At 35.2% G+C, this 23,569-nt stretch overlaps 1 protein-coding gene across 2 annotated transcripts in view; it reads left to right on the top strand.

Moving 5' to 3' along the window:
- Positions 1-23,569, top strand: part of EVC (EvC ciliary complex subunit 1) — a 107,384-nt gene that overhangs the window by 4,767 nt on the left and 79,048 nt on the right. For both annotated transcript variants that reach the window (XM_031943804.1, XM_012552338.3), the window contains exons 2-5: positions 2,843-2,965; positions 12,804-12,887; positions 16,345-16,577; positions 21,480-21,564. In XM_031943804.1, the coding sequence (XP_031799664.1) occupies positions 2,843-2,965; positions 12,804-12,887; positions 16,345-16,577; positions 21,480-21,564 (525 nt within the window). The remainder of the gene's footprint in view (positions 1-2,842; positions 2,966-12,803; positions 12,888-16,344; positions 16,578-21,479; positions 21,565-23,569) is intronic.

The raw sequence follows: 23,569 nt of genomic DNA, 5'->3' as shown, positions 1-23,569 counted from the left end.
TGCAGATGATGGATATACAACCTTGTACTATTTCCATCTTAAACCATGTTTGATTCTAATTGTTGCCTTTTGACCTGTGCAGTGGATTATCAGGAGGCAAGTAATATGATCCGGTATATCCATCTATTTAAGAACTCAGGACATTTTGTGGTGTTCCACACAGACAAAAGCTTTAGTGTCAAGAAATCATAAGTCAGTGTTTTTCTGGAACTCCCTTGCTTTCTCCAGAATCTAGCAAATGTTAGCAGTTTGGTTTCTAGTTTCTCTGCCTCTTCAAAAACCAGCCATTCTACTGGTAATTCTCAGTTTACATACTGCCGAAGTCTAGCATATCCCTGCTGCATGTGAAATGAAGGATCTTCCTAACTGCTTACCCATTTTCCCACAACTATTTGTCAAATGATGTGTTCTTACCCCAAAAGCATGAACTTGAGGTTTATCAAACATTAGATTATATACTACTGTGTATTATGTACCTAATCTACTCCATTAGGAACTATGACTCTATTCCTTAACCAGTGGCAGATTAGTTTGACGATTAGTGCTTTGTACTATAGTTTGAAATCTGGTACTATTAGGCCACCTTCCTTCACATTTATTTTCTCATGGATTACCTTTATATTCTTGACCTTTTGTTGTTCCAGATGAATTTTTTAAAAATAATTTTTCTAGTTCTATAAAAGTTTTTGGCTCCTTGGTTGCTAATTACTGAATAAGCAAATTAACTTAGGTAGAATTGCTATTTTACTATATATTGGCACAGCCTCAAATGGGCTCCAACAAGTCTTTGTTAGTTTCTGAGTGGGCAGCTGATTCCAAGGTGATGCTGTTGCTCCTTAGCCAGGTATAGGAAATTTGGGTCTTGTTAAGGATTTCAAGCTCTGTAAATAGGGCTTCTTGAAATATTTTCTCTTTGACCTGGGAGCTCTGAAATTTGGTTATGATATAATTGGGAGTTTTCATTTGAGAATTTGTTTTTCAAGAAGTGACTGTTAAATGTGTTTGTCATTTCTATTTTATTCTGTTTCCAGGATATTGTTTTCCTTTATGATTTCTTGAAATATGATCTCTACGTTCCTTCTTCGATCAGGGCTTTCAGTAGTCCAGCGATTCTTAAATTCTCTCTTCTTAATCTAATTTCTAGATTAGTTGCTTTTCTAGTGAGATTTCACATTTCTTCTATTTTTAAAAATTCTTTTGCCTTTGTTTTATTGTGTCTTGATATTTCATGGAGTCATTACTTTTAAATGTTGATTCTAATTTTTTATTTTAATAATTATTAATATTAGTATTTCTATTAATTTTTATTTTATTTATTATTTTCTTAGTGAGTCTTTATCCATTCTTTTTCCAATTTGGCCAATTCTACTTTTTAAGGAATCATTTTTATTAGGGAAGTTTTGAAACTCCATTTAGTCAATTCTGTTTTCTAAAGTGTTTTCTTCATGATTTCTGTACTACTTTTATCAAGCTGTTAACTTGTGTTTTCATAATTGTCTTCCCTCATTCTCATTTATTAATGTAAATATTCCTCTATCATTCTTATTTGATTATAAAATTAATTTTTTTAGCTTTTAGAAGAATTCTTGTTGGAGTCATGTTTAATTCACTTTTTTTCTTTGTAGAATGGCTCATACAGTTATTATTTTTACTCCATTGTTTTCAGGGTTTCTTTCTTGGTTTTCTCAGTCACCATAATAGCTTTAGATGAAGTTCTTTTTGTTATTATTGTTAGCTTGTTTTCCAAGCCTATTTCTTGACTTTGACTTTATGATAAAATTGAATTGTATTCACAGTAAGGAAATAAATCTGTGGGTATGGTTACTATCCCATTCAGGCTTTTACATGTTGCTATTTTCAGAGATGGTTCAGAAGATTTGCAAGTTTGGGTGCTTACAAGGTGATGTGATGTTAAAAGTAGTCGATCTCCTCCTGGTCTGCATTGTGCTTCTGACTTAGGAAAGGTCACTCAATATCCCTTAGGTCCAGCTCCCCCTTGCTCCCTCTTGACCAAAAGTGTTCTTCTGTGTCCTTGAACAGTGATCCAGAAGTAGATATGAGCAATGGAGTTGTCAAACGGCTCTGATTCTATGTTCAGCACTAGCAAGCCACAAAGAGCACAGAGGTTCCCTGTCATCATCTCACCACTTAGTGGGTTCCCTCATCATACTTTGGTTGGAGAAGTCCTGAAAGCTGCTGCTTTCCTATTTCCTCTTATCTCCCCCCTCCTAAGTTGTCTGGGGATGGAAGAACAGCTCACCATGAGCTTTTGTTGCTTCTTCCATCCCATTATATTCATTTTAAAGTTGTGTGGAGGAGAATGTTGGAAGAGCTCAGCTGCTGGCTTTTTCTATGCTGCCATTTTGCCTATGTCCCCAGGACTAATGATTCATTTTCCTGATATTTCTTTTTAGATTTATTCATTTTCTTTTTACATAATCTTCATGCCTCATTTCCCTTCCAGAAAACCATTCTTTGTAGCAAAGAATGGAAGAGAAATAGGAAAATCACAACTTTTTACGTAACAAACCATTCTGAGAGCATGCATGTTTCACACCCACAGCTGCCTACCTAGGCAAAGAAAGGAGAGAGAGATTTTTCTCTTGTATAAAGTTCTCAATTCATATTTCCATCACAGATACAAAGAGAACAACATATTGAGAAAAAATATTTTAACATTATTTAACTTTCCATCCCATTAAACAACAACCAAAAATGCCTGTAATCTTTCATGTAAGTGACATAAACAAACAAATATGGTGTAAGCTTCAGGACTGAGCCGCTAAAAATCAGCAAAGATTATTTCTTTCAATGAATTGTATTTTTCTTTTTGGGGTTTTAGAAAGATGATTCCCAGAGTCTCCTCAAAAACTTGGATGCTGATGTACATCTTTATGAAACTGACTCTTCACCAGGAGAAAAGAGAGAGGAAATCCAAACACCCCTGGATGAAGGGGTTCTTGGCGTACGTATTTTTCATTTGTGAAAGCACATAATATATATCTGCAATGTATAGCCTAATAGCTTATTAAAGAAAAATTTGTTTCAGAAAATTTAAATGAAAATGAATCAGACTTTGTTCCCCCCATGGCCATATCTGGAATGTATACTAACTTTTCCAAGTGACCAGAGTAGTTGTTAGCTAATGGTTTCTTAAATGTACCTTTTTTTCAAATAGAATTGATTTTATACTTGCATCCTAGGGTAGGTATACTTGCATCCTAGGGTATGTATATACATATATGTATATATGAATAATCTATATGTTTGTATGATATACTATACAAATACACATGTGTGTGCATGCCTATAGTTATGCATACATATGTATGTGTGTATTTTTACATACATATATGTATGTATTATAAATCTATATCTGTGTGTGAATATACAGTCGGGTGTTTTAATAACAAATTCAATTTGAATCTATAGTGATGAGATAGAAGCTCTAGGGGGTTCAGGATGCACATGAAATGAGCATTCCATGGAGGAACACCTGACTGAAATCCTATTTTAGAAACTTACCAGATAAGTGATTGTGTTCTAGTCATTTAAACTCTGCTGGTCCTCAGAGGCATTGGATTGATCACTGAACAAGATGTGAGTTCTATTCCAGCCTTTGACATTTAGTAGCCATAAGACCCTGGACAAGCCTGTCTATCTCAGTTTCCTCAACTATCAACGAAGGATCACAATAGAGCCTACCTTCCACAGTTGTTGCAAGGATCAAATGAGAAATTTCTAAATTAAATAACACATGACTAAAACATTAGTAGGCTCTTAAAAATGTTTACTTACTCAGTTTCCTCATTTGTGTAATGAAAATTTTATATCCAATGGGCCACTAAGGTATCTATCAGTTCTTCAACATATGATTCCTTAGAACCTCATCCAAATTCTTCCAATGACACCTATTAAATGTATGACTTTTAAGAAAACCTCAGTTTCCTCATTTAAAAATAGGATAATATAATCAAATGCCAAACTTGAAATTCTAACAATAAAAGGAAAGATTAATAAAATTGAAAGTAAAAAAAACTATTGAATTAATAAATAAAACTAAGACATGGTTTTATGAAAAAATCAACAAAGTAGATAAAGCTTTTGATAAATTTGATTAGAAAAAGGAAAGAGGAAAGTCAAATTGTTAGTTTGAAAAATGAAAAGGGAGCCTATTCACCAATGAAGAGGAAACTAGAGCAATTATCAGGAGCTACTTTGCCCTACTTTATGCCAATAAATTTGACAACCTAAATGAAATGGATGAATACCTTCAAAAATATAGGTTGTCCAGATTAACACAGAAGAAGTAAATTGCTCAATCAGTCCCATTTTAGAAAAAAAAGAAAAAAAAACAAGCTATTACTCAGTCCCCTAAGAAAAAATCCCCAGCACCAGTTGCATTTACATGTGAATTTTACCAAATATTTAAAGAACAACTAACTCCAATGCTGTCTAAACTATTTGAAAAAATAGGGAATGAAGGACTCCTACCAAATTCCTTTTATGATACAGACATGGTACTGATACCTGAATCAGGTAGGTTGAAAACAGAGAAAGAAAATTGTAGACCAATCTCTCTAATGAATATTGATGCAAAAATCTTAAATAAAATATTAACAAAAAGATTACAGAAAATCATCCTCAGGATAATACACCATGACCAAGTGGGGTTTATACCAGGAAGGCAGGGCTGGTTCAACATTAAGAAAACTATTACCATAATTGACTATATCAATAACCAAATTAATTTAAAAGCCATATGATCATCTCAATAGATACAGAAAAAGCATTTGATAAAATTCAACATCCATTCCTATTAAAAACATTAGAGAGTACAGGAATAAATGGATTTTTCCTTAAAATAATCATTAGCATTGATTTAAAATCATAAGTAAGCATCCTATGTAATGGGAATAAACTGGAACCATTCGTAGTAAGACCAGGAGTGAAATAAGGTTGCCCACTATCACCATTACTATTTAATATTGTATTAGAAATGCTAGCTTCAGCAATAAGAGATGAAAAAGAGATTAAAGAAATTAGAGTAGAGAAATGAGGAAACCAAACTATCACTCTTTGCAGATGATATGATCGTATACTAGGAGAACCTCAGAGATTCTACTAAAAACTATTAGAAATAATCCACAATGTTAGCAAAGTTGTGGATACAAAATAAATCCACATAAATACTCAACAATTTTATACATCGCTAACAAAATCCAACAGCAAGAGATACAAAGAGAAATTCCATTTAAAATAACTGTCCATAGTTGGGGTGAATCAAGGGAAAGTCAGGAACCATATGAGCAAAACTACAAAACACTTTCCATACAAATAGTCAGATCTAAACAACTGGAAAAATATTAAGTGCTCTTAGATAGGCTGAGCGAATATAATGAAGATGACAATACTACCTATACTAATCTATTTATTTAGTGCTATACCAATCAGACTCCCAAGAAAATATTTTAATGACCTAGAAAAATGATAAAATTAATCTAGAAGAACAAAAGGTCACGACTTTCAAGGGAACTAATGAAAAAAAAAAAATCAAATGAAGGGGGCCTAGCTGTACCAGATCTAAAACTATATTATAAAGCAGTGGTCACCAAAACCATTTGGTAATGGCTAAGAAACAGACTAGTTGGTCAATGGAATAGGTTAGGTTCACAGGACAAAATAATTAATAACTATAGCAATCTAGTGTTTGACAAACCCAAAGACCCCAACTTTTGGGATAAGAATTCACTATTTGACAAAAACTGTTGGGAAAACTGGAAATTAGTATGGCAGAAACTAGGCATTGACCCACACTTAACACTGTACACAAGGTAAGATCAAAATGGGTCCATGATCTAGGCATAAAGAATGAGATTATAAATAAATTAGAAAAAAAAACATAGGATAATTTACCTCTCAGACCTGTGGAGGAGGAAGCAATTTATGGCCAAAGAAAAACTAGAGATAATTGTCGATCACAAAATAGAAAATTTTGATTATATTGAATTAAAAAGTTTTTGTACAAACAAAACTAATTCAGACAAGATTAAAAGGGAAGCAATAAACTGGGAAAACATTTTTACAGTTAAAGGTTCTGATAAAGGTCTCATTTCCAAAATATAGAGATAATTGACTCAAATTTATAAGAAATCAGGCCATTCTCCAATTGATAAATTGTCAAAGGATATGAGCAGACAATTTTCAGATGAAGAAATTGAAACTATTTCTCGTCATATGAAAAGATGCTCCAAATCACTATTGATCAGAGAAATGCAAATTAAGACAACTCTGAGATACCACTACACACCTGTCAGATTGTCTGAGATGAGAGGAAAAGATAATGATGAATGTTGGAGGGGATGTGGGAAAACTGGGACACTGATATATTGTTGGTAGAACTGTGAACACATCCAGCCATTCTGGAGAACAATTTATAACTATGCTTAAAAAGTTATCAAACTGTGCATACCCTTTGATCCAGTAGTAACACTGCTGATACAGCAGTGTTACTACTGGGCTTATATCCAAAGAGATCTTAAAGGAAGGAAGGGGATCTGCATGTGCCAAAATGTTTGTGGCAGCCCTTTTTGTAGTGGCAAGAAACTGGAAATTGAAAGGATGCCCATCAATTGGAGAATGGTTGAGTAAATTGTGGTATATGAATATTATGGAATATTATTGTTCTATAAGAAATGACCAGCAGAATGATTTCAGAAAGGCCTGGAAAGACTGACATGAATTGATGCTGAGTGAAATGAGCATGACCAAGAGATCATTATACACTTCAACAACAAGATTATATGAGGATCAGTTCTGATGGATGTGGTTCTCTTCAGCATTGAGATGATCCAAACCAGTTCCAACTTTTCAGTATTGAAGAGAACCAGCTACACCCAGCGAAAGAACCATAGGAAATGAGTGTGAACCACAACATAGCATTTCTACTCTTTCTGTTATTGTTTGCTTGCATTTTTGTTTTCCTTCTCAGGTTATTTTTACCTTCTTTCTAAATCTGATTTTTCTTGTGCAGCAATAACTGTGTAAATATGTGTCCATATATTATATTTAACATATACTTTAACATATTTAACAGGTATGGGGCTACCTGCCATCTAGGGGAAGGGGTGGAGGGAAGGAGGGGAAAAGTTGAAACAGAAGGTTTTGCAAGGGTCAGTGTTGAAAAATTACCCATGCATATTTTTTAAAAATAAAAAACCTATAATAAAAAAATATGATAATAAAACCTATGTAGTACCTACTTCCCAGGGCTGCTCTCAGACTTCAACAGGTATAAATTGCTTTATAAACCTTAAATCATTCAGGTAAACATCAGCCTGGAAGGTGTAGGAAGCACCTTTGTAACTCAGGGTTCTTCATAACTTCTCATGAGTTTATAAATGAATTACTAACCTCAACCTGACCCACAGGAAGGTGGAACAGACTGCCTCCTTCTCCACTAAAAGGCATTTCTAATCTGTAAGCTATTTATTTTCTCCTAAGAGCAGTTCCTCAGTGTTGAGCTAATTATTGTAGGACATAAAGCAAAAGGTCTCTTCAGGTTCCTGGGGGGGACATTTTGCAAAAATGCTCATGATTTCCCCTTCTGAATTGATAATTAAAAGTGGCCCTAAAAGTTGGGGGCCCAATGAGATTCCCTGGAGTTCCAATAGTTCTCTCGAGAATGCACTAATCAACATATATTCATCTCCTGCTGTTCCTTTCAGTAAAGACTGTTTATGATTCACTTGGAAACTTCCATAGATTGTCATTGGTGACCTTCCTTGGTGCAGCATAAGGGCCCCAAGAGCTCTGGAGCTTGGCCCTGAGCCAGGAGTCAGGGAAGCTTCTATTAGAATCCTAGTTTCCTTATCTGTCTGACTCTAAGACCTCTAAGTTTCCATCCTCCCAAATCCAAGAGCTTCTGATGCCTTGTTGCTTTCCTAACAGATTTTATCCATGTCTAAGGAATACTGTGATTTGAGCTTAGCTCTCTCTGACCAATTGATTTTTTACTTATTTTTAATGTTCTTGTTCTGGAGGAGGGGGCACATTCTTTTTGTGGAAATCATACTCATACACACACACAATTATCTGAATTGCAAAATTGCTTTAAACAACTTTGCATTTACATTCTAACCAACTTTCTTAGTGATTATATTATGTTACAAAGACATTTTGTATTTCTATACAGATATAGCACAAAAGTCCTTGTATAGAAAGGACTTTTAGGAATTGAACATTGAAATATAGTGTGAAGGACTTAGAAGGCCAAAGCTGAAAATCCAGCTTGTACTGTGTGACCCTTAGGTGCATCACCTCTTTTTGGGCCTCATTTGCTATCTATAAAATAGGGTTAATGATCCCTGCCCTACTCACACATACATACATACATGTATAACATACATATATTTATATTCATGAGCAATTAGGTAGTATAGTAGATAGAGTGATGGACCTAGGGTCAGAAAACCTACTCTTTCTGAGTATGAGTCGAGGTTTATAAACTTATTAATTGAATGACCCTGGCAAATTATTTAAATCTGCCTCAGTTTCCCTCATCTGTCAAATAAGATGGAGAAGGGAATTGTAAACCCTTTGACTATCTCTGCCAATAAAACTCCAAATGAGATCATGGACACAATTGTATGACTGAAGAACAAATATATGTTTATATTTATATACATATAGATATGTGTCTTTTTGTCAGTATGTATTTGGAAATGGCCAATGAAGAACTTTATTTTGCTTGACTACATGTGTTTGTAATGGGTTATGTTTTTCTTACCCTCTCAATGTGTCTGTGTGGGGAAGAAGACAGGGGAGAAAATGAAATAACATTTAATGTCAAACAATTACCCCTATTCTACTTAATTCATGGACTGATGATTAAATGAGGTGAAATAGCCTTGAATCACCATACGAATTATATCAAATGATCATAATAATTGTCAATATAAACTAAATGTTTATTTTGATTCAATAGATATATACTAAGTACCCACTTTGTCTGAAATATTCTTCTAGATACCATGTATACAAAGGCAAAAGTAAAAGTTTTTCAGTATTAATAAGTTTACAAATTTCAAAATCACTATAAATTATCTCAAGAGGTCAAGAGGTTCTTGACCTTTCAGTTTTGGTGGTTTTTTCCTGAAATGTATGGATCTCGCCTTAGGAAAAGTGCATAAAATGCAAAGAATTATATAAGAAACCAATTCTATTGAAATCATTATCATATACATATATATGTATACATACATATATATATATATATATATATGTATGTATTTCTAGTTAAGAGATTCACAGACCCCAAGATAAAAAGCCCTGATACAGACAAACCAGGTGAAGATACTTCCTCATCCAAGAACTTGTGCACATCTCCCAAAATCACACAATCATATACAGTCTGAAGGGACCCTGGCCATCTGGTCTACCACAGACATCTGTTTTTGCTTCACTGCCAATTTGGGGTCTCTCATCTTTGACACAAAGCCACGCAATGCACATAACTATTCTCTGAAGATGGACCATCCACGCCAAAGTGACCAGCTGGCTCATGGATTGTAGAGACTCTACACTGAACTAGACAAAAGAGAACTGGAGCCACTTAGAAATTCACTCACCTCAAATAAGTCAAATGAAGTTAAACAGTTTGGGACAAAACTTCGGGCTGGACCTAAACTGATGTATATCATTTGTTTGCTCTATCTGTCTCCAACTAAATATCCCTGTCCTGCTGTAGCTGCAGAAGCCAACCCATCAGCTTGTATTGCCTTGTTGACAATGCACGTATATTCTCCAGCATCTCTATGGCTAGCCAAAAAAAAAAATCTTTTCTTGGAATAGTTCTTTAAAACATTTTTAGCAAGTTGTACTTTAAAAAAAAATTTTTCTGCTAAGTAAAAAAAGCAGGAAGACTCCTTGGGGTTGGGTCCTGGGCTCATCATCATCATCATCATCATCATCACAAATTTAAATGGAACAATAGGCAAAAGAAAATAATGGTTAGACAAGATGGTGTGCCCATCTAGAGAAACATATTTGGCGGTATTCTTTGTATTTGCAGAGAGGTTTTGGATGGTGGATGTTTTCTTCTGATGATATTGGATAAGTGGAGGTGGAGTGACTTAGATTTGGAGTGACCAGGTGGCCTGGCATGGAAAAAGGTTGTATTTAGGCTGCACATAAACACATAAAACAAAGCAAGCATGGAAAATGTCACTGGTCTGGGCATCTGCCAATGCTCCACTGAATGCAGACTGTCTCTTTTTAATATACTGTTGTCTCGAGGTAGCATTTTTAAATGCCTTTGAAATGAGCCTATGATAGCCAACAAACTTGGCTGACTCTACTGATGGTCTAAAGGGAGCTGAGGTCCAGCTCCTAAGCAGCCAGAACATGGCATCTGCTTCAGTAACACATCAATCAGAGCAGAAGGTACAGCGTCTCAGAACAGACAGTGGTCACAGAGGACACCCTGAACCTCCTCTGGCAGCCTTGAGCTCTCTATGAGAGATGAGATTCTCCATGCTCTCCAAGGTCCACACCCCATTTTGAAGAGAAATCTTCCTTATAACATTCCCAGTACTATGCTCAAATATCTCCCGAGACAGATGGGCTCTAAATCTCCCCCACCAACCTTAGGAGGCATATTGATTTAGATGAAAGCAAACAAAGGGAATTGAAAACTCCAATGGAGGATGAGTCAACTTTAGGTACTTTAGTATATTATTTGTGATTGATTCAGAGCATCATCGGGATTGGTAGAATTTCTTTGCAGTGAATGTCTGCTCACAGCTCTCATGTGCCCATCTTGCTGTTTCTATATGTGCCATTGTCTTTGTGAAAGAGCATAGTGTGACTGATCTCTAACAGGTTATAACTAATTAAAATTTCCAAATGCTGAAATGATAGCAAACCCCACCTTGTTATATTCATAGTCTTCACCTTAAAGAACATTTAGTCCAAGTCCCTCACCCAGGACGTAGTGAAGTTCAGTAATCGCTATAAATGGAGACCAATACACTCTTATCTTTCCTTTCCCCTCAAAATTTGATTGAAAAACAGTGGGAATAATTTAGGGAAATTCTTCAAAATTTAATGTGCTTTTAAACTATTTTAAAATTATATTTTAAATTAAGAGCATAATTTAGAAGTTAGAATTATTTTATTAGATACTGACATAGTAAAATATAATTACTACACAGCTAAAAATGGCAGAATTTCCAATCTAGGCACAGAAAACTCCCAAATCATCTCCCCTTTCCTCATCCATTTTGCAGCTAAGGATACTGAAGAATGTACAAGGTAGTAAGTGCTGGGGCTGGGCTTTTTTCTCTCCTCATGAATTCCACTTTCCATTACTTATATTGCCTATTATTAGCTACTGGTTTTTAAGAAAAGGTCTTACCTTGAATTAGACAAAAGAGGGACAAAAGTCAGATTTTGAGTTTTCTGATTCTAGGTTGTATGTCTTTATATAGCCCTTGATTGAGGAAGGCACTTCTGTTTGCTTTTTGACAAAAAAAAATGATTGAATTGTGGCATCTTGGATACTTCCATTTACCTTTCTGGGTTCAGTTCCCATGTTAGTAAAATAAGGGGTTAGATAGACTAGATGATCTTTAAGGTCTTTTCCAGTTCTAACCTACATCATCTATAAAAGAAAGAAGATATTATTTGCATTGAATATCTCCCTGGGTTGTTGGAAGGAAGAATTTTTTCAAATGAAACTGTTATATAAAGGGGATTTTTAGGATTCTTCATCTCAGTAGTAATGTTTACTGGAGTTTAAAGTCTTTTAGCTCCAACATTCTCTTTCTTATACACTCAGATCTCTTCCATCTCTAACAAATTCTTCTTTGTTGTTTTCAAGCTCTGCTGTATAATATATCATTGATTCAATCTATCCTAATAGAACATTTAAAACTTCAGATTGAGAAATCACAAAATGAGAGGGTGTCCTACTTAAGGAGTATAGTTTAGTTTATGAATGCTTACCCTACTCAATTTCTCTCTTCCTCCCTCCCTTCTTCCTTTCCACCCTTCCTTCTTCCTTTCCCCCTTCCTTTCTTTCCTTTTCTTCTTCCCTTCCTTCTTTTACACATGCCAATTTTGAGACACATCTTTATTGATATTCTTTAGTACTATTTAATTTGGGTGATCATAGATATTTTCTTCTGATGATATTTGATCAATTTAGCTTGAGTGATTTAAAATTTGAGTGACCAGATGGTGGTCTGGCATGGAAGAAGGTTGTGTTTAGGCTGGATTCCTATTTCTTCATCCCCTTCAGTCTGTATCTCTCTCTCTCTCTATCTATGTAAATAACATTCTATAATATGTGATAATATAATATATTTCATATATTGCCTGTATTCCTTCCAATCCTGACTACACGAATACTTTTGAGATTCCTTGTATAAATCACTATCACTTGCTTCTTTCTTTCTGTGTTTCTTTCTCTTTCTCCATTCATTTGACCATTCTACATGTTCGTTTTTCCTTTCCATAAGAATATATAATTAGAAAAATAGCTGCATGTCTTTTTAACTAAGATTTTTTCTGTTATAACATAACTCTAAAAGTAAGACAAAGGGTGTCTCACTTTTTTTAATAAATTATTTAAAAACTACTTCTCGGGCCAGTTCTAAATGTTTGTTTAGACACCTCCTTAATCTGTTCATTTCTTCAAATTCATAGGGCAAAATAAGGTCTTGCATTTTGTAAATACATGTCAGCATGTGCATTTTCTCACTGAAAGCTTCAAATGTTTTGTTCTTTTTTTTTTTATTCAGGAATATGAGTCGCCACTCAACAGTAACATCACAGCATTCGCATTAAAAGCAAAAGTGGTCTATCCCATCAATCAAAAATTTAGGGTAAGTATTCAGAAGATTATTCTATAAAACTTCTTAGTTTTTTAAGAAACACTAATTAAATGCTTTCCATTTGCCGGACACTGTGCTAGGAATTGGTTATTCAAAAACTAAAATGAGACAGTATCTAATTTTGAGAATAGATACAAAGATAGAAATACATCATTACTGATATGGAATGATATCAATACCCATACATTAGAGAATCCGATCATAGGTTAAAAAAAAACAAAATTAGAAATGAGGTGATTTTATAGGAAAGGTGTTAGTAGCTGGAAAGCATAGATAAGGAAAGGCTTCATGTAGAAAATTTTGCCTCAGCTCAGCTTTTCAAAGAGATAAATAGGGATTGTAAGAAAGGGGAATGAAAATGAATTATCTTCCAGGTATGTTGCACAATCAGTACAAAGACAAAAAGTCACGGGTGCCATTTAGGAGAAAGAGTAAGATAAATAATTTGGCTGGACCATAGTGTTTACAAGAGGTAGTAATGTGTAATTGGATTGGAAAGGTCAATTGAACTTAAATAATGCACTTTAGGTTTGATCCAATAAGTGCTAGCTGCCACTGGAAGTAAGGGAGGATGACAATGACATGGTTTGATCTGTGTTCAGGATAGTAACTTTGGAAGCTGTGTTGAAAATGGATTAGGGGGAGAGATTTGAAACAAATTATTATGATAATCTGAGCAAGCCAGTGATAATCTAGGCACAGTGCCTGGCCAAGTACTCAGAATATAAAGATGAGAAAAATAGAAAGGCAATTCCTACCCTCATGGGCCTCACACTCTACTGGAGGAAGATAATATATTAAAAAATGACTGCTGGAAATTTGAGATGAGGGGTTCTTTTGAAAGACATGGTAGCAAGTCAAATACTAGAAGAGCTGGGAAAAGAAAGAAGTATGTGGGTCTGAGTCTTTCCTCAAAATGAAAGAACCATATAGAAAAATGTCGTGGGGTGAAGGGATGTTCCCTAGGTTACAGGTGATGATGGAAGTTCTAGGGTAAGAGAGCATTTGAGACATGATGGTTAAGATAATCAGGACTCAGTAAATTATGATGGTCTCACTGTCCATTTTTGTGTTGCCTGCTGCTTAAGATAATATAAACACAAACATTTTTCATAAAAGATAGTTGGGATGAATACATAAGAGAGGTATATAAAAGGGACATTTTCTCATACAAGGCCATGGGCAGAAAAAATATGGGGCAGGCCAAAAGAGGTTGCTTCAGGACTTTGTTCAGAGAAGAGGAATCTACTGGATAAAAAATATCTAGACAAGCAGTGTAGACAATAGTAGAAGATGAAGCACTAGGTAACAGAGATCTGAGAATTAAATTCAGAGAGGAGAGGACAGTAGTCCAAGACCTTCATATTCGTCTAGCTTATGATGGCAGCTCCTACCAGGATAAATGCGAGCTACTCTGCTTTTCTACTCCTTCTTGTGTGAGCAAGGGCTAGCAGATCTAGAAGACAGAGAAAGGCAGAGCTCTTCAGAGGCTGGCTTCTCTTGAGATTATCTAAAACAGAAAAGGTCCAGCCATCCCAGAGAGTTCCCGGGTATGACAGCTCCTAGAATATCCCCAAATCAGATTATTTCAGTGTTTTAGTGTTTGCAAATAGAAACATAGAAAGAAAGAAAAAAGTATTTAAAGGTCCAGTTTATTTCTCTTGACTGCAACAAGCTTTAGTATCCTATCATGTACAGGACTGTATGGGACCCTATGAAGACAAGTAGCACAGGGAAGACTCGATACTTATCTTCATGGAGGTCAGAGGCTGGTAGGGAGTTAAGATGCCCAACACTAATATCTACAGCTGACAATAATCAGAAGATAAGTTCAGTAGAAAGCACAAAAATAAATTGCTGTGAGAGGCAAAGGAAGCTGCCCAACAGCAAGAGGAGAGATCTGAGGGAGAGTCCTAAGGGAAGTAGTCTTTATTTTAGGCTTCCAAAGATGTTTAGGAATTCAGCAGGTGGGGAGAGGTAGGAGACCATTACACTCATAACATATAGAGCTGCCTGAGGGAAAACATGGAAACCAAATACAAACTGTATTTCAGGGACATCAGCTTTTCAGTCTGAAGCATAATGTATACAAGGGAGTATTATTTAATAAATCTGGTAGGTAAGATGGACATGGGGCGACAAGGGCTTTAAATGCCAGGCAAAGGAGGGTGGAGCCAAGATGGCGGAAAGTAGACAGGTCTTTGAGCTCTTCCTAGCTTCCTTCAGATGAACACCAGATTAAGCCTCTGAAGAGATTTTGGAGTGACAGAACCCACAAATACTTGGAGTGTGACAAATTTCCAGCAGAAGGTTACTTGAAATGACTTTAGGAGAGATCTGTTTCAATTCAGGCACAGGGGGGACTGCTGAGCACAGGAGAGATGACTGGGCACAGGGGAAACAGCTGGGCACAAGAGCAGCTCAGCAACGGAGTTGCATCCTTATGCCAGGGGAATCTACTGAGAGGGTCTCAGCCAAAATACAGCAGTGAATCAGCAGATTAGCTGTGAGAATCTCATACAACTACAAAAGGCAAATAGTGAATTCCAGCTTTACATGGGACTTGGCCACACTTACCTAGCACAGGAAGGAAGCCAGCAGCATCAGCCACAGGGCAGCATGAAGCCACTGTCACCTGTAGAGGAAGCTTGGTACAATCTCCCCTTTAAAAATGAGCAGAAAAGTAAAAAGAGCTCTGACCTTAAATAGCTTTTATGAAGACAGAAAAACAGACCTCAAACCCTGAGAACACAAAAGGCAAAACACCTCCAGGTGAAGCTCAAAGAGTGATATAAATTGGTCTCCATTATATAAGGCTCATCATATAAGAGAGAGGACTATGGGGACTGAATGTGGATCACAGCATAGTATTTTTACTTTTTTGTTGTAGTATGCTTGGATTTTGTTTTCTTTTTTTGATATATTTCTTTTGCAACATAATAATTGTGGAAATATGTATAGAAGAATTGCATGTGTTTAACATATATTGGATTATTTGCCTTCTGGGGGGTGGGGGGAAAGGGAGAGAGAAAATAAATTTGAACACAAGGTTTTGCAAGAGTAAATGTAAAAATCATCTATCTATCTATATGTAAATATGTTTAGAAAATAAAAGCTTTAATAAAAAAATAAATGCCAGGCAAAGATTTCTGTCTGTATTTTAAATTTCTCTAATATTGTTCCATAATTACTTTTTAAAATATTGGAACTTTGTCTTCGTTTTGTAAAAAGAACTAACCTATTTGGTTAATTTAAGGAGAAAAGATTAGCCCAAATATATAATCACATTTGCTGGTTGCTTCAATCCTATCAGAAGTACTATGTATGTACAGCTTAAAAGAGAACATTTGAGAACGCCATTAGTTAATAACAAATAGATTACTTCCTTTCTTTTGCTATACTGAATAATGGAGTTATCAATCCCTCCTTCCCTTTTCCATTATAATAGCCTCTTGCTGATGGATCATCCAACCCTTCTTTGCATGAAAATTTGAAACAGGCAATTTTGCCTAATCAAATGATGGAAGTTTCTCCTTCAAGTAGTCTTGGATCCCTCAGCCAGGGAGACAAAGAAGATTGCAGTTGTTCTAGTAGCATGCACTCTGCTATTAGTGATGACCGATTCCATGACAGAACCTTTCCTAAGGTGACTTCTTTCCCTGAGGTGCTGACCTGTGAAAGGTAAGGACCAAGTGATAATATTCTAGGGGAAGTAATACTTGAGAAGATAGGTTTTCTGCATTATCTGACAGTCACATAAGAATACTGGGGCTTTATCCCTGCAGTTAGGCTGTTCAATGCTGCAGTCAGAAGAGTTCCAGAGTCAGAGAGACTTATCTTCTTGAGTTCAATTCTGGCTTCAGACACCTACTAGCCTGGATATGTCACTTAAACTTATTTGCCTCAGTTTCCTCATCTGTAAAATGAGCTGGAGAAAGAAATGGCAATCCACTCCAGTGTCTTTACCAAGAAAACCTTAAATGGGGCCATGAGGCCTGAGCATAACTACCCACGAAGTAGACATGTTGTTACTATTATTAATAAATGATACATCAGAGGCATATTTTTATATATAGTATTTATATAGCATTTAAATTTTGCCAATCTCTGATTTTGCAATATTTTATTTAGATGTCTCATTTTATTCTCTCAATAATCCATGAAAATAGATGATATTATTAGCCTTCTTTTAAGGATGAGTGAATTGGAGCAAACAGAGGTTAGGTGAATAGCCCCACACAGCTAGGAAGAGATGTGTGCTGCCGGATTCAAATTCAGATCTCTCTATTTTCCACTTTATTCACTTCACACTCAGCTGCCTCAGGTTTATATAAGTCCCTTTATACAATATTTCTTGTGATAAATACTTTTTGGTGATGATGGTAGTGATGGTGGTGATAATGGCATCCCCTTACATATGTGCAGAGGCTTAGGTTTGTAATGACTGCATGGTTCTATCCTTCCGAAAGCACATGAATGTTGGTGTTTCTTTTCCCAAAACAGCCAGGTGATAAAAGAGTTCAGATCTTTTATTGTGTCCTTCAATATAGCCCGGTTAGATCAGAGGCCTGTCTCTGCTTGGTTCCAAGAGATCTTGCAGCTTTGTCCTTGGCTTCTGCCTCTGCTTTTTTCAGCCTCCAGCCAGCACCAAGTTGGAAGATGCAATGAATCTCTCTTGCCTCGAAGATAGGGCTTGTAGGCTTTCTTCCAGAATGCTCCTCTCCGACTCCTGGGAATGCTCCCAAGAAAACTCCCCCAAGCTCTAAGAGCTTCCTGAATATATATGATCTCCCAAAGGTTAACTCTGCCTTCTGGAGGGACAGGGATTCTGGGTTATCTCCCAGAATGCTCTCTGGCCCTAAGAGAGGTGTGAATCTGGATATCTCATACTAAGCCTGAAATCTCCCAAACGTGTGAACTCCATTGAGTACTTAGATACTTATGAGCTCTCTAAAGGTGTGAACACAAGCATCATTTCTATCAGTTGTACTTAGTATCTTATTTCAAGTTCTGGCCCAAAATATCTCCTTCTAAGATCAAATCAATCATGTTGAACCAGGCCAAATTGGATAATTATTGTCTCTATCAACTCCAATGACTTAACACTTTGTAAAGATTCCAACACATGAATGCAGGTGGTGCATAACACACTCCATTTTGCAAAAATCAGAATCGGTCATAGATGAAGAAAACAACCTTCTTTGGATCAGAAATGTCAGAACCAAGATCAGAATCCAACAGAGGTGTGCAGGATGCTTTGTTATTTAATAAGAACAACAAAAAGGCAACCAGTAAAAAGTACTTTTTGACTTAGAGCCATTGAAAAATGGAGGATGTTCTCTGTTGAGGCAATTATTTCTTTATTATAGTAACTTTCAGGAAGATACCAGATCATCTCTTGTTTGGAATGTCGGAGAAGAGATTTGCTTCTTGTAGAAGCTGAATTTGCTTCCAGCTCTAGACTATACACCTAAGAAATCTGCTGATCAGGCACTTATTAAATTGTAGCTTGTTTTCTCTGAATGTGATCAAGTGCAATATAGTTGAGTCAATAAGTCTGACACCTTTTTCTTTGCTTCTTTTTTCTCTTCACTTTTCTTTTTCTTTTGACAGGAGAGTCCACCTGCCCCCAAATTTAAAACCAAAAACCTAATAATAAATATGCACAAAATAAAATTGAATCCTTCACCTCAAAATCTGGGTAACATTATTATTATTATTATTATTATTATTATTACTGAGGCAGTTGGGGTTAACTGACTTGCTCAGGGTCACACAGGTAGGAAGTGTTAAGTGTCAGAACTCAGGTCCTCCTTTCAGGAGGACCTGCTCTATCCACTGCACCACCTAGCTCTCTATCCACTGCACCACCTAGCTGCCACCTTGGGTAACATTATTGAACTTTTTTTTTTTGTTTTCAGGAATTGTTACTGATCTTTTTGTTAACCAGAAATCTTACATCTTTTAAAATTATTTGCTTTTGTATTGTTATCATATACAATATTATTCTGATTCTTCTCCCAATTTACTTTGAGTTTACACACAACTTCCCAGATTTGTCTGAAATCATACTTTCATAATTTCCTATAATGCCACAATATCCTATAATATTCATAATTTGTCCAGCCATTTCCCAATGGCTAGATATACTCTTAACCAAAAGGAGATGCTATAAGTATCTTACATCTGGGTCCTTTTCTTTCCTAAGGTACTAGATATCTTTTAGAGTTATCCCTTGTTGAAAGGTATATTATTGTTCAGTGACTTTTGGGGCATGGTGCCAAATTGCTTTGCAGAATGGCTTGACCAATACATAATTCTACCATCAGCACATTAACATACCTGTTTGCCCACAGCCTCTCCAGTTTTCATCATTCCTGTCTCCCCATCCTTCTCTTTTTTTTTCATTTTTATCAATTTGAGGTTAAGAACCTTAGATTTCTTTAATTTACACTTCTTTGACTGTTAATAATTTGCATCATTCTTTCATAAAATTGCTAGTACCTTGGCTTTCTTCCTTTGAAAAGTGCCTCTTTGTAACCTTTGATAATTTTATTGAGAAGTGACTCTTATTCTAATCTTTTCCTTATAGAATAATATATAGAATATATTATAGAATATATAGAATATAATATAGAATAATATATAAATATTTGGGATATGGGCCTTTATCAGAAAGTCACTGAGACAGGTTACTTTTAAAGCTTTTCTCTGGGCCCAAGCTCAGCTTGTTTCATTGTTTTATACATTTATATTGTTGTAATTATTAGGTATATATCATTGTATAGTTAATTTTTATGCCTCCGTTTCTATTATCCTCAACACGTTCCTAATTCTAATTTTTTTGACTCAATACTCTCTTCCTCTGTTACATAATCTCTAAATTATTTTCTCCAACAAACTTCTCCAGCATGTAATGTCATCACTCCAGGATAACAATTCATGGGTTAGCTTCCTAGATAATTTTCAACCTGGCTTAAAAAGACTGATCCTGGCAATAGATAACTTTCCTCCTGTCCCTTGGAGATTGTCTTTAGCCTAGTCTTTAATTTCCAATGTTTCTCATTCCTTCTCACTCTGTCACTATGAAGGGGAAGCTAAATTTATTAATCCTGTCCACACATTCCTTCCATTTGATTTTTTTTCTTTTTATCTCTTTCACCTTCTGTCTTTGCCTGTCTTTTGCTTCAAAGTTCAATCACACATATAATTCTCAACTATATCTTTTCTAAGGCTGATAACTTTTAGACATTTTAAATATAATATCCATTTTATTTTTTCATTTGCAGCCTGCACACACTAGGATGTCATTTCACAATGATCAAGTCCTTTATATTTTAATGAGTAAGCATTAACTCTGGGTTTTTCCTCTGCCTTCTAAGAGAAGATCTGAACATAAATCATGGGGCTTAGCAAGAGAACTCTGGGCTGATCTTCATTATTATCTCAAAAGATCATACAAACTGGAAAAATAAAGTGGTCAGGAAGATAAATTGAGATGCTAAGGTGCGAATTATAATGTATGACATAGTGCATTTGAAGTTAGAGATTCTATGCTGGAATCCTCCAGTTCCTTCTGGCTAGCTGTATGACCCTTAATTTTATCCCTAAAAGTCTTGGGTTCATCTGTAAGATAAGTATAAAGATATCGGTGGCATCTCCCCACTTTGGAGAGTGGCTCTAAGGCTTAGAAGAGATGTTGCACATGAAAGCACTTTAACTGCAAAACACTTCATCATCATTAGTTGTTAGGGATTATGGTTCTTGTTGTTTGTGGCCCTACATGTCCTTTCCTGACAAATGGACTCTGTGTGATGTCCCAGGAAAGGCAGCTTCTCTGACTCTTTCTTAGCTTGTTCTCATACTCTGAGAAGTGACTGTATCAGGATGCTAAGATATTATCTCTGACACTAAGGGTGTGTCAGCTGGGCAAGACATCTATCTCTTTGAGCTTCAGTTCTCTCACCAGTAAATGAGGAATTTAACCTGATCAGGGCATCTTAATCTTGTTTCTTTCATGGACACTTCTCCAACCTGGTGAAACTTCTGGATCTCTGAGAATTACTTTTTAAAACATGAATCAATAAAATACTGATCAATAAAATATTTATAATTACATGTATGTATGTATGTGTGTATATATATATGTATGTATTTTGTAAATAAAAATTTTTGATATATTGACAAACTACTAGGTTAAGAACCCCTTGACTGTATCACATCTCAGTTCCTTTTCATTTCCATGATTAATAATCTCTTACAATGTTGACGACAATATTCAACATAACTCAGGGGGTTTTGGAACATAACATTCTTTCAGTTTTGATGCATCATAGAAATGTAAGTTATTTTTCTATCATCATTCATTCTCAAAGTTGGGTTTTAATTTTTAAGTTGAAATTTTATGTATATAATAATATCTCATGAAGACAGAAGGAAAATGAAAATGCATCAGGCATGATTTATATAAATGATTTAGCACTGTAGTTGACAATGTACATTGGTGAGCATTGTACTAATGAAATTTCATGGGAATCATTTATTTAAGTCATTATAATGGAGTTTTCTTTTTTTTTCTTTCAGTTTTGATATTAGCTTATGTCTGCATACCCTTCACCTGAAAAGCCTGCTACTCTTAGATAAGGACATGAGGCAGGAACAACACATGGTAGGTGGAAGGTAGTTGTTTTTAATGTATTTTTTATCTGAATATGAGTGTGGTTTTATTAGAAAATGTGAGTGCTTTACACATTGAAGAAGCAGAAATTGCCATGGTGAGTTCCCTTTACCAGAAGGTCAAATGACTATTTCTCAGATATTATACCTAGAGGAGATTCTCATTCAGTTATTGATGTGATGATCTAGGTGGCCCTTAAGTTGGTGTCAGCTGTTTGAATCTGTAGATATAACACTTTGACCATACAGTTTATAAGAAGGCTGGGCGCCTCCCTCCATTAACACTTTCCCTTGTCTATTTTAGACATGAGGTGACTGGATTTTCCAAGCTTAAGAATTGGGGCAGAACTAGCTCTGGTGGATCCTACCAGTCTGAAAAGACTTAGTGTGATGCCTAAGGGCTGTATAAGGAACAGTTGAGCACAAAAGAGAGCTCCATCAAAGAAGATTGTTCCTCAAGGAATCCCTTAGTTATGAGTCAGAATTTCCTTAGAATGCTGAATGCAAAGCTGTGCTGGGAGTAATTTGGATCTGCATAAGCAGAGAATATGACCAAGTGAAGAAATCATGGGATCTTAAAATATCAATATGTGTGATTTAATAGTAAATCCTCCATCTAGATGGGAAAAGTTCATATTTTACTCAAATGTCTTTATATATATTTTTTCAATTTATGGAAAATAATTATCTTTTATACACATATGTGCTTTATTCTAAAATGATTTAGTGCAAGATAGGCCCTTCAAAACTTTAACTATGATTCCTTATTGGGGAATAAAAAGAGTAAAAAATAGAGTATCCTGATGAAAGAAATATGACATTCTTTGAAAGGTCTAAAATATTATTATAAGACGAATATTTGAAGGAAAACAGGCATTGTAAATATTTTTTTCTTAAATGAATGTTTTATTGCTATTTCTATGTGTCCTCCTTGTCTGCAACAGTAAAATATTGCCTTAAAAAAAGGACAAAACAAAATAAACAAAATCAGTGACCATGCCTGTTATATATTTAATTCCATAACCATGGTCTACTGCACATTTGTTATTTTTACTTTTTTTTGTTCTATTAGTCAATCTAGTCGATGTAAGGTGTAATAGCTTCTTCAGAAATATTTTAATTTACTTTTCTTTACTTGATATTTTAGAGTATTTTTTCATGTGATTATAGATAGCTTTGATTTCTTCTTCTGAAAATGCCTTTTCATATCCTTTAACAACTTATCAATAGACAAATGACTTTTTTTCCCTTATAAATTCAACTTGGTTCTCTACATATTCAAGAAACAAGGCCTTTATCAGAGAAACTTTCTGTAAAACAAACAAACAAACAAAAAAAAAAGTTTTGCCACTTTCCTGTTTTCCTACTAGTCTTGGGTGCATTGATTTTGTTTGTGTAGACCTTTTTAAATTTGACATAATCAACCATTTTACATAATGTTTTATCTCTTGTTTGGTCTTAAATTCTTCCTTTATCCATAAATTCAGCAGGCAATATTTTCCATGCTTCCCTACTTTGCTTATTATATTTCCTTTTGCTTAAATGACACACCCATTTTTAACTTATTTTAGTAGATGAGGTGAATGTTGGTCTGTACTTGGTTTCTACCATAGTGTTTTCCAGTTTTTCGAGAAATTTTTGTCAAATAGTGAATTGTTTGTCCCCCAAATCTTGGATCTTTGGGTTTGTTAAATACTAAATTACTGTAGTTATTTATTGTAGTCTATTGTATACCTAATTTATTCTACTGAACTCCTAACTGTTTCTTAGCCAGTACTAGATTATTTGGATTATTACTACTTTATAATGCAGTTTGAGATCTGATATGGCTAGCCATCTTATTGTTTTCATTGATTTCCTTGTTATTTTTTACCTTTTGTTCTTCCAAATTAATTTTGTTATTTTCCTAGCTCTATAAAATAATTTTTGACAATTTGATGTTTTAAACTCTCATTTTCTATGCCATATGGTAACTTCTAGGACCAGTATGCTAATAT

Source organism: Sarcophilus harrisii, chromosome 6 (assembly GCF_902635505.1).
Source record: "Sarcophilus harrisii chromosome 6, mSarHar1.11, whole genome shotgun sequence".
NCBI lineage: Eukaryota > Metazoa > Chordata > Mammalia > Dasyuromorphia > Dasyuridae > Sarcophilus > Sarcophilus harrisii.
The sequence above is the reverse complement of the archived record's forward strand: the minus strand, read 5'-3'. Positions and strand labels throughout refer to the sequence as shown.